The 12,636-nt window shown below is 31.3% G+C and overlaps 1 protein-coding gene and 1 long non-coding RNA gene across 4 annotated transcripts; one reads left to right on the plus strand and one right to left on the minus strand.

Annotated features, from left to right (window-relative positions):
* Positions 1–1,852: 1,852 nt before the first annotated feature.
* LOC108219777 (uncharacterized) lies at positions 1,853–4,303 on the minus strand. Its single transcript, XR_010289219.1, has 3 exons — positions 3,973–4,303; positions 3,098–3,282; positions 1,853–2,973 (listed from the first exon to the last, which is right to left on the minus strand). It is a non-coding gene; the product is annotated as an uncharacterized LOC108219777 (long non-coding RNA).
* Positions 4,304–6,831: 2,528 nt separating this feature from the next.
* LOC108206932 (uncharacterized) lies at positions 6,832–12,127 on the plus strand. 3 transcript variants are annotated; one of them, XR_010292160.1, is made up of 4 exons: positions 6,832–7,147; positions 10,917–11,038; positions 11,560–11,653; positions 11,770–12,047. XR_010292160.1 is itself a non-coding variant. In XM_017377382.2 (4 exons), exons 1-4 carry the CDS (start codon positions 6,963–6,965, stop codon positions 12,075–12,077), a joined length of 492 nt encoding a protein of 163 aa, XP_017232871.1. In that variant the 5' UTR covers positions 6,832–6,962; the 3' UTR covers positions 12,078–12,127. The 3 variants fall into 3 exon arrangements, 1 of the variants encoding a protein (XP_017232871.1); XM_017377382.2 differs by lacking the exon at positions 10,917–11,038 and having other exon boundaries at positions 11,770–11,841; positions 11,937–12,127; XR_010292159.1 differs by lacking the exons at positions 10,917–11,038; positions 11,560–11,653; positions 11,770–12,047 and adding an exon at positions 9,068–10,313.
* Positions 12,128–12,636: the final 509 nt, after the last annotated feature.

Consider the following 12,636-nt stretch of genomic DNA (forward strand, 5'->3'; position numbering starts at 1 on the left):
CCTACCAATACTCAAGCATACCTATCAAACAATATGACTATGTATATATAGCCATCAAACTTAGACAAATCAGAATCTAACTCTAATATACCTAATCATAATCCTAATCCAATTCTAATTTCTAACTCAAAATCAGAATCCTATTCCTATTGGGTTGATACCCAACATGCTCCAGCTTTCCGCTGTCTTTTAGTTGCCAAAACTCATGAATCTGATTCAAATGTCCTTTTTTGCCTAATAGTTCTGAGGGTTCTGTGATTTGCATATTGTTTATTATGTTTCTGTGCGAGCTATTTGAAATAACATCCTGCAATGAAGCAATATGAATATGGATTTCATTGTTTCTTGTTGACGTATTGTATTGTTTGGGTATCCAGATGTCACATTTTGTTAAAACAGCATCTTCAAGATTGTTATTAATATCTCGGAGGTGGTGTTTGTATGCTCGTAAATATGCATATACCCCATTTGGTCAGGAGTAGATTTGCACAAATTGGTTGTGAAAAACTTCAGAGGTGTTGCCAACTCTTTGGAAGGTCAGAATCTTTTCTATCTTCTGTTTGTACAGGGGGATGAACATAAGTATCTTACCAGTTATAGTTCACAATATATTAGTTAGTTGGATTGGATCAAGAATTCAGATTAATGTATATTGTAAGATTTCAAATGTGTATCTTACCAGTGGTCATGAGAGCAGATTTTTGCAGCAGGAGACCAAGAGAGAAAAAGGATTTGATATATGCAGCTACAGCGGCGGCACGTGGACAAGACATAGAAGTTCCTGATCTAATGTTGTACAATATTCTTCTGTTGTCGCCGTTTATTCCGGAAAGAGGGGCAGCTGGAGACCATGCTGCTAGAATCCCAACTCCAGGTGCAGTTATATCTGGTCATGCTGTCAGGAATTGAATTTGGTTGTCTTTGATTTTGATTTCCTAGAGATTCGTGTTGGTTGATAGAGTTGAGAACTTGGTTCATGGTAAGGCCTTAAGTTACGTGATTAAAGCTTGGGTTTGTTTGTTGGCGGGGACTTTGATATGGTTTGTAAAGACACTGCTTGTTAAGGTTCTAGTTTTATTTTTTCATGTTAGAACTTTCTTAGATCAAATTCAGGATGCATTGTTTGATCAATATGTGATTGAGACTCTCTCAGGGTCACCATTAGTTGAGCATCATCTAGAGCCAATAGAAGAGGATGCATTGTAAGTCTTTTTTGTTTGTACAAGATCATTGGTATATTGTGTATGGTACCTTTTATAAATAGCAAATCTTTGTAATATTGCAATTACTCCTAAAACATGGTTCTGTTATAGAATCAATTAAACATCAGTATTTCATTCCTATGTCAGGATTTTTCATATATGTCATCACCAGTAAGTGGTGTCTAACGTCAGTCGTTATCATTAGTATTTTATGGAAATGTATTTTGTGTATGAGGAATATCATCAATACCTCGAATTAAAAACCAATTCAACAAATTTACAAAAGCAAATACTATTATGGCTCTACACCAGAATCAATTCTTTAATTTAATGTAATGGTTCTATACTAATTTGGTTCTACACTAGAATCAATTAAAAAAAAGTAATCCCTTAAATTAACTGTTAAGTCATAAAGGAGCGACACAAAAGTATTTTTGTAACTGATATCCCGTATCTTTTTAAAACACAAAATCTATCAGTTACAAAAATACGGGATATCAGTTACAAAAATACAGAAAAATCTATCAATTACAAAAACACGGGATATCAGTTACAAATATTTTTTTACCACCCTGACATACTATTTTCAATTAGACTTATTAAATAGATTCTATTATAGAACCAAACGTAATACAGAAAAAAATATTAGAATTTTAATAAATTCACTATCTTGATTCTGCATCAGAATCAAATTTCAAGAAATAATTCAAACTGCATCATTTACAACAACAAAAAAAGATTCCATAGTAGAACAAAAGCTACAATACAACTAAAAACTAATTATTTTTTTGGATAAATGAGGATGGCACCCCGTATGAATTTTATAACAAGAAAAGAAAAAATTACAAAGAGGGGACTCATCTTAGAAAACCTCCAAGAACAAACTCAAAGAGGAACAACTACCGCTAAAGCAGGAGAAGAAAAAATAATACCGCTAAAGCAGGAGAAGAAAAAATAAAATAAAAATACAAAAATGCCAGCTAATGAACATGACATATGCCAGCCAAATAAGCTCAACTAAAAAATGCAACTCTTGCTTACACTGCCAGAAACAAAACCAAGCCGCATGCCAAAAAGAATTCCTCTTCAAAAAACAACTATCAAACCATCAGGCCACCACTAGAACACAAACAAAAACCACACCTCCAGCCAAACTGCATAACTCCGAAAACCCCCCAACCATCTAAACACTCCCAGCAGAGCACCACAGACCCACAAAACTAACACAGCCACACCCATGACACCGACAGCAGGCATAAAACGGGACAGATAACAGCTGCAGCGCACAGAATAAACAACTAAGCAACTGCGTAGACCCCAAACCTTCATACCAGCAGACCAACTAAAATCGCTGAGATGATTAACAATAAGAAATACTCCACAAATCTAATGACCAAAAATATCAGTAGGCCAACAACATTAAACACCAGGAGAGGACGCCAATTACTCAGATTCAAAAACCTCGCCAACGCCATATCAATCCACTCAACAATGAACCACCAGAAACTTGAAAAATTGCAGCATAAATTTTTTCCCCAGGCCCGTAGAATGCAGCTGTGAAGATTACAAATAAGCAGATCAGCGGAATAACCCCATACCAACTGCTGAGTATGCCTGATGACATCTGACCTCCAAACGCTTAAAACAACATTTCTAAAATCATTAACAGCACCACAATGCCAGCCAAATAAAACAAAAATCCAACCAGTACTGCAATTCCTGGGCTCCGCAAGAATAATTACTACAGCACAGAAACCTAAAGAAACCTGTCCTGTAATGAAATACACAAGTAAAGTGTCAACTTGCACATAATTAATCAGCAAATACACCATGCTGTAAATGAAAAAGTATGGCCGCTAGAACAATTTTATTAATCAAACAGTGAAGCAATTTACCCCGCCAATTTTCTGCAGCACGACGAATAAAAATCTCCCAATCACCAGCATACCATAAACAATATCCCTTGGATTGAAAAGCCTTTAAAACCTCATAACAGAAGGCACATTCAAAAAACAAATGATGAGCTGAGTCCCTAGCATCTTCACAAAAACTAAAAAACACATTTTGATGAACCTGCCAGCTGTAAAGACGATCTTGAGTGAGAAGACGACCTCTAATCGCAAGCCACAATGTAAAACAATGTTTTGGAATGCTTTTAACAAACCAAACAATATGCTACCATTGAACAATACATATTGGTTCTACAACAGAAGCATAAATAGTTACCACTTACCAACCATACATATTGGCATATTGGTTCTAATTAGAACTCTGTCACAGAAGATTCTACTATAGAATCAAACCTATAATACAAAACTATACAAAATTTAAAGTTTTAATAAATTCACTGTCTTGATTCTCCAACAGAACCATAGTTCAAAAAATTTCAAATTGAATTATTTATAAAAAAAGATTCCACGGTAGAAACAAAGCAACATTACTGTTAAAAACTAAAAATTAAAACAAACTGATTTGTTTCAAGAACAAGACCAGTAAAAAAATGATACAAATTAAAAATAAAACATATCTGATGAATAATTAAATTTGAAATTCAGCATTTAACAAATCAAAATCAATAGAGACAGATAAGGAACTGTATAGCTATAGACTTAAAAGTAAAAGCGAGGCAAATTAATACGAATTGAAACTAATACATATCATATGAATAATAAAACTTAAAATTTAACATATAACAAATCAAAATCAATAGAAAGATAGAGATATTGTAAGTGTAAGAAAATCAAAATCAAGAGAGAGGGAGATAATGAACCTGATGAATTGGTTAATCAACACTATCACAGATCTGAGCTTGATTTGTGGATGAATGAGCTTGATTTGTTAAAGACGCCATGTCGTAGTGGTTTAAAGTAAGGAGAGATCAAAACAATGGCTTCCAGAGAGTTAACACTCGAGGAATAGACGGGAGAGAGCCGCTGGGGAGAGAGAAGACGGAGAGGAGAGAAAAAGAGGTAACTGATGCATACTTCGTAACATTTTTTTAATTTTTATTATCTATTATCGTTAACCGTCGGATGTGGTCTTGATTTAATGGTCCAGATTTGAGAAGAGGGTTCTCCACGGGACTCCATATAAATTGGGTCTCCATGGAATAAGAGCCTATATACATATACATATATATATATATATATATATATATATATATATATATATATATATGGGTCGAGTTCCAGGGAGACTCTCCGTATTGAGAGACCCAATAGACTCCATCTAGACCATCCGTTAGCATTATTTTTATACAATCTTGAATACATCTGACAATGGCAATACAGTAATTATTCGTATTAATGGAGAAAATTTTTATATTCTCAAATCTCTATAATCTGTGTATTTATGGAAGATATTAATATGTCTTTTATGTAGAGATTTAATGATCTTTTCAGATTCGGAAAGGATATATTATGCATTTATGTAGAGATTGAATAATCTTTTTATATTTGGAAATGAGATATTGTGCTCTTATTTTTGAGATTGAATTATATTTTCAGATTTGAAAAGAATATATTTACGCAATACTATATCTTTGATCAGTTTATGTACCAAACATGATAATGATTAAATTATGTTGATCTCTTATTAAATCACTAAATTAGTAGAACACTTATCAGAATAATATTAAAACCATGGAACATTGAAATTTTTGTTAGGTCATTTAGAATGTACATAATAACACTTAATAGAATAATATTTTTTAGAGAACTTACATCAATTTTTTTGTTGAACTATTAATTACATATTTTTGCGGAATTTTTTGTATTCTCATATTTTAACCAAATCTATTTTAGTAAATATCGTAATATGTAATAGAGCACTTTGTAGAACATTTAGTTGACTAAAAAATTATAGTAAATTTTTGTAGAACAGTTGTTAAAACAAAAATAAATATATTAAATTTTAATAAAACACCTTGCGAATCTCTGTAACAAAATATGTTAGCGATCTTAATAAGTTTTATTATATGATCCTTTTAATTCGAATTGAGATTCTTTAAAAATATTATATACAATAAATTATATTTGACACTTAGTAAAGAAAAGAGTAAACTAAATTCACTAAAAAAACTTAGCAGAACATTTAGTATATAAAAATTTCTCATCAAAATTTTTATTAGGTGTTTCGTTAGCCAGTCATATATATATATATATTATGATTTTATTATATGTTATTTTTAAATAAAGTAAAATATATTCGATATAATTTATTTAAGTCATGTATTTATTAAGATTCTTCTAATTGATGCATTAAGTGTTTCATATAATGATAATTAAAAAATAATAATTTAAACTAATAAACACTTAAGAGAATATCAAAATTATATTGAGGTTCTTCTAATTGATACATTAAGTGTTTCATACAATAATAATTTTATTTAATTTTTTAAAGCGAATAATAATAATAAATTTATTTGATATAATTTATTTAAGTCATATATTTATTAAGATTCTTCTAATTGATGCATTAGTGCAAAATCTAAATCAAAAAATTTAGTATAAATTTTATTGTAATCTTAAGTGTTTTTTGTTAATAAACACTTAAGAGAATCTTAATAAAACATTCGCTACTACATAGTTGGCAAAACATATTTAAATATGTTGGACCATGTTTAATAAAATTTATTTATGATGAGATTAAACATATGAGAACACTTAAAAATGATTGATATATAATATTAAGATTCTGGCGAGTAATTTAATAAATATATTTTATTACTGAGTCTCATAAGTTCTTAAAAATGTTTGATATAGAGTTTGTAAACATCCAAAAAAAAATTATAAATTTTACATCAAAATATTTAGTATAAATTTATTGGAATCTTATTTTAGTTTAATAAAAAAATATTTTTATAATATTTGGTGAAATTATATTTAAAAATTATCCGATAAACACATATTATATATGAAGAATTATAATGAATATTTTGAATTAAAATATATCAGAATTGTATTTAAGGTGTCTAAGGAACACCTTAAAAGATTCTTGTGAAAATAAGATTCACGATATTAAAGAATCCGATATGTACATTTTAATAATATCACGATCATCTTAAAGAATCTTGTAAAAATTATCCGATATGTACATTTTAATAATACCACGATCATCTTAAAGAATCTTTATCATTATCTTTACTTTGATCTTTAAAATAATTTTTAATACGATCTTTAAAATAATCTTTATTATGATCTTTATAAAGATTCTCTTAAGTAATCTTTTTAAATGATTTTGTAAGATTTCATAAAATATTTACTAGAATCTGTTAATTTTTGTAAAAATATCCATAATATATTCCAACGAATCTGTGATAAATTGCATAATGTAATTTATAGTAATATATTAATTGTAAATTTTTTAATTTATGTTAATAGTGCACCCAAATCTTCATACAATCTATTTAAAAAAGGTATGATTAATGAAATATGTATCATTAATGGTAGTTATTCTAAGATCTTTACATACATGGAAACAATTTGAATAGTATATTATAAAGAACTGTAACTGTGATTTTGATGGTAATTAATCCGCATAATTATGGAAGTACAATTAACAAAATCGTATGATTAATGTATTCATAATGCGTATTTTTAAAATATAATATACTACCCCTAGAGTTTAAACAAGGAAGTATACCAGTAATTATTTCAACTTTCAGAGCGAAAAGCTGCAGAAGTCTAACATGGACATTGAAACAGATTCGATGCTGACGGTGAAAAGAAAATTACTCATAATATATTGAATCAATTATTCATGAGAGACTCTCGTCTGATTACCTCCGTCGCCGGGAAGGTTCTTTTCCTCCGCCGAGTTCCGCCGCCGGCTCCGATCTCCTCCGTCGCTGGAATTCCGATCCGATTGGACGAACTGGGAGAGATTGTGATATCATATCTGGTGGCATCTAATCACTTCAATCACTTCAATCTTGATTTACCAAGGTAATTTCTCTTCTTAATCTTAATGCCCTTTGTGCTAGATTTGCTTTCACCCCATGTGTCAAGATTTAGGTTTGCCTCTTTTGTGATTAAGTTAAGGCCTCTGCTTATGTTGTTTACAAGAGTTAGTACTTGAGAATATGTGTACAGGTTTTATGTACTGTATTGAGATTTGGTATGTAACTAATTGAATAGTTGACTTGTTTAAGTTAATAGTATCTGTTTGATGTGTTTTGCTGTTAGTTTCTAATCTAGTGGTTGTTCATTCATTAGTCCCTATATGATTTTGTGTTACTGTTTGGATCCTGTCACAACCATCACAGTTAGTTTTTTTACCAGAGTGTTGATGAGGAAGAGAGAGAGTCTTTCAGTCATGAGAGATGGATTGAGTTTTTGTTTAATAATGAATTTCTGGCCCCTTGGTTTGGTGTTGGGCGGGCTCTTGTTACATATTTTTTTTTTTGATGGTGTGCCCCATAGACGTTTTCCATTCTTTAAATTTAGGTTATAGGTTACTTCTTGCCAAGTCTACCTCATCATCCTTATCTGCTACTAGAGTTAACCAGTGTAGTGATTGATGATGGTTACAGTTAGTCTCTGTGTTAAAAATATGATAAGTTTATTTAGTAATCAATCTTGTATTAGTTTTGTACCAGGAATTGATAAAATTCTTTGGGGGCCATAGAAGATGGCACTGAGGTACCTTAAAGAGGTTATTTTGACCCATAGTTGGGGAAGGTGTACACCATATTCTTGTAATGTCAGTGGACATTGGTTTTCCAGAAATCTTAAACATCTCTTTTGAGAGCTATTGTTTAACAAGATGGTTTAGTAAACAATTTCAAATTTTACAAGTCCCAAAAATCAAGCCAAAAATAAGCGAAATACCCAATTATTCAATACAAGGAAATCCTGGGATAGCTACTTTCATGTAGTTGCGGGAGTTAGTTTAGCTACCAATAATATAAGATAATAATAATGGTATTAGTAGATAGTGGATTTGAATGTAACAAGCTCAATCTGATAAGGAGCCAGAATTTAGAATAGTGATAGGAGCTATATTAAAGGACCTTTTAAATGATAATATACAAATCTCAAAAATAGACATGATCAAGGATCTGGTTTCAAATTCGAAGGAAGAAGACATGAGGAAATGGATGTAACTAAAGTTTAGCCTATACAAAATAAACACATTATCCAAACATGATAGTGACAGAACCATTTAGCTAAGAATAACCTGACTATAAGTTTAATATGGAAACCCAAGAATTCTAGAATAGGAAAGATAGGAAGTTTAAAAATCCTCTTTATAAATTTATAAGCTATTTATTTTAGTGCATAGGGTAATTCACTTCACAACTCAGCCAAAAAATAACTTTCAAATCCCATTTTGGAAATTATTAATGGGATTGATATATTAAACATGTCCTTAATACAGGAATAGTAATGGATCTTTGTAGAAATTATAAAGAACCATAATCAAGGATACGGTATGGAATGAGTATTTATGATATTAACGAAATTGCTGAAATCAAGGCTTAGATTGTATAACAAACAGATCAGGCTAACAAGATAGCTAATATTTACACTAGCGCAATTAAAGCAAGGTTCGTCGACTATCCGTTTTATATAAAAAAACAAATGAAACACTGTAATAAGAAGAAATAGTCAATGTGGGACTAAAAAGAATCTTTTATATTCTTTTTAAATATGTACTTACCTTCCTGACAAAAATATGTACTTACTTTTTAGTAAAAAGAAAATAGTGATAAGAAAATCTTATTATGGGAAGGCTTAATTATAGGATTTCAAAACTTTTAAGGAGTAATTGGTGGTAGGAATGCATATAAAAGAACCTCTCTATAGTGTACTACTTATCCTTAGTATCAAAATATCTTATCAAGTCTATAATGGAAAATGCAGAAATATCCTCTCCAAAAGCCTCAACTGAAAAGCTACAACCCAATTCCAATGAACTAGAAGTCATCTCCAACCCATCTCTTGTACTTGATCCTCGAGTAGAAGACATCCCAGATGTAATCTATGGAAGAATGCTCAACGGCAAATCTGTAAACAAAGTAGGGTTGAAGAATCTGTTTGAATCATTATGGCAGAAGAAAGCAGGAGTGGAAATAGAAGATTATGCTGAAGGTATCATCATCCTAACTTTCGAGTCGGAAGCAGTGAAGAATCGAATTATGAGGGGGCAGCCGTGGCATTTTTCAGGTAGCTATCTAATACTCCTGGAGGCCAGTGCCATGGTTCAGATTACTGCTGAACAATTTAAAAGAATTCCTTTCTGGGTACATGTTAATGGGATCCCCCCTGGTCTACTTGCAAAATGCAAAACCATATGGAGAATTACTGGGAAAGCAGATAGCTAACTCTATGGGTGAGTATTTAGAGTTTGATCCCAACTACAGGCGTAGTTTCATGCGACTGAGAATTAATCTGGATTCAACCAAGCCGCTCCTAAGGGGAAAGCTCCTGGATTTGAATAATCAAAAGGAGAACTTATGGATATCTTTCCAGTATGAAAGACTTATCAAGTTCTGCTACTTCTGTGGAAAACTTGACCATATGCAGAAAGACTGTGCGGCTTTAGCAGAAGAGTTGGAATATGGTCACACACCAGCCTTCCAGTATAATGATTCTCTGAAAACAGCCGGTTTAAATTATGCAAAAGCTGCTGCTGTGACAATAGACCAAAAGTCAAACAATAAAAAACTAGCTCAGAGAGCAATAGAAGCATCAGGAGCACGCTCCAATGATCATGATTCGGATACATCGTTGAAGCGCATAAAATTGGGAAATACACAGGATAACGGGGGATTTGTAGCAAATATACAAAAACGAGGTGAGATGGAAGGTGCAAGCAGAAACTCTCAGAGTACTCAAAAAACAGCAGGGGAAACCAGAGGAATGATTCCTAATAAAAAAGGAACAGAAAATGTTCAGAACAAAGGCGTCGGGAAACGCATAACCGAGTAAAAGATTGAAAAGGAAGCTTGATGAACAAGACAAAATAAATGAGAAATAAATTGGAAGTAGGGCTTGGAGTTTAGTAGTTATAAAATAATATGAGTATGTAATTTATTTCTCAAAAGTTGTGCTTATAACTTGTATGTTTGGTCAATTTGAAATAATAAAGACTATTTTATGCTTATAACTTATAACTTGTATTGATTCTTGAAACTTTCGAATATGAAGAGCCGAAAAAAGATGCTGAAATTCCTTAGAGCTAGGCAAACCTTTGTGAGATGTTAATTTTTGAAACCTGTGATTCAGAGAGTATATCAAACATGAATGATGTAACCATCCTTTCAATATTTACTGATTTTATTTTGTAGCGAGGTTCCTTCGAGGCCTCTACAACTTATTCTTCCTATATTTTTCTTATATTTTAATGATAAATATTAAATAAAAGGATTAAGAAATTATTAATCATAAACTTTTCCTAAAATATCTTATATTTATATTTTTTCTCTCGCGCGAAGCGCGTTTTCTCCCCTAGTTTTACTATGTATTAAGTTCTAAAGTATCTAACCAAAGAGATTTCATTATCTCTTTGGTGTAGATGTTTTTTTATGTTTTGTAGTATTGTAGTTTTGGGTTACTTTCATTATTTTTCAAGAATCTCTATAACATATTTATGTTCTATTCTTATTTAGTTTTAGGTTGCTGGATTTCCTCTTTTGTTATGATCTATCAACTTTATTTAGTCAATATATATGAACTTCTCATGTTGCTTGTATTTATGTGGTTTTTTCAGGGTACTTGACAGAAGTTAAGGACGAAAAGTCGAGCAGGACCTTGTGGGTGTTTTCTTATCGAACATTAAAGCTTTATTGTCTAAGCGTCCCCGGTCATCTCTGCATGTCCGAGGGTTAGATGGTAAACTTTCTTGAACGAAAGGAACTCCTGGGAGCGGCTTTTGTATTCTGATACAAATCGTTTATACGAGAAAGTATCTTGTGACAAAAAAAAAAAAAAAAAAAAGGAAGTATACCAGTATGTATGTATAGCATATAGACCACAAGATCAAAAGAGAATTAATGGTAGAGATCATGGTCTCTCAGGTCTCCCGCTACTCCCCGGTCTCTTTTGAACCTCACCCTATATATATATAGGGGGAGGTTCAAAAGAGACGGGGCATAAGCGAGAGACGTGAGAGACGTGGATGCTGACCGTCGGATCAGTCTTGATCTTGTAATCTAAGCAAATACTATACGTACTGTATAAATACAATTAAATAATGATTAAGGGCAGTATACGGAAGATTTTAAAACAAAAAAAATCTTTCTACGTATATTTGTTTGCATCGATTTAAGATTCATTACAAAACTTACCAAATAACACTCTCCTTGATTGATTCTTACCTCTAATTAATCTGTTTCCTTTTTTCATCGATATAGTTGTCTCTGTACAATCGTCTCTTTGCTTGCCAAAAACGGGAGCTCTATGCGATGGAGAACACTAGCAGGAACACTGAAGTGCATTCGAATTCTGGTTTGATTTCTTTTTCGCGAAAGTTTTGAACTATGTATCTTAATAATATATTACTTTCTTCTGAATTCTTGTCTACGAGATTAGACCATTATGTTTCATTCTTTTATTGTTTACAGATGCTTGTAGCAATACTGTGTTTGATCACCATAGGTTTGATGAAAATTTTGATGTTGATCTGCAAGAGCTTGGTAAAGACTGGATCCCTGAATGTTCTGAGGGATTGAAACCATACATTGATCAGTGTTTTAGTGATCTTGATCAAGCTTTTTTTTTTTTCTACAAGGAATACGGTAGATCATCTGGATTGGATGTACGTCGTTCCACTGAAAGGAGTGACAAGGATGGTACTAATAACTATAGTATTGTGGTTCGTTATTGTGTTCTTTTGTGTGTTCTTTTTTGTGTTCTTAAAAACTTTCCTTAATTACTATTCTTGATTGATTCTCACCTCCAAATTATATACAGAATATAATTCATTTGGAATCTAATAAAATTCATATGATTTTCTTAATTGTACTTCCATAATTAAAAAGATTGAATCTTTATTTCCATGTATGTTGAAATCTTAGAAATATTAGCATTAATGATACATTATATGTACGCGAATGATACATATTATACATTATTCTTACCATTTTTAAATAGATTTTATGAACATTGGGTTCACTATTAACATAAATTAAAAATTCTACAATTAATACATTACCATAGATTACATGAGTGATTCTCACAGATTATCATCGAATTATTTTTTTCATTACATTTTTTTGGAACAAATATTAATAAGGACATTGGAGAAAAAATATTGTATTATTATTTGGTGCATCAACATACAGTGGAACACGATGTGTGGGAAAAAAAATCATTTATGAAAATTTTTTATCTATTTTAAATTTCAAATTAATAGTTCACATTAAGAATACTTTTGAGAATGCCTTAAAGAATTCACTATAATGAAGATTATATTAACTATCATATTAAGA

The sequence above is a fragment of the Daucus carota genome, chromosome 1 (assembly GCF_001625215.2).
Source record: "Daucus carota subsp. sativus chromosome 1, DH1 v3.0, whole genome shotgun sequence".
NCBI classification, from domain to species: domain Eukaryota; kingdom Viridiplantae; phylum Streptophyta; class Magnoliopsida; order Apiales; family Apiaceae; genus Daucus; species Daucus carota.

Bases quoted from the DNA above. Each gene is read 5' to 3' on its own strand.
- LOC108206932 (XM_017377382.2), top strand. From the start codon at position 6,963: ATGAGAGACTCTCGTCTGATTACCTCCGTCGCCGGGAAGGTTCTTTTC. The intron at 7,148-11,559 runs GTAATTTCTCTT...TCATCGATATAG, and splicing joins TTCAATCTTGATTTACCAAG to TTGTCTCTGTACAATCGTCT. The intron at 11,842-11,936 runs GTAAAGACTGGA...TTTTTCTACAAG, and splicing joins TGTTGATCTGCAAGAGCTTG to GAATACGGTAGATCATCTGG.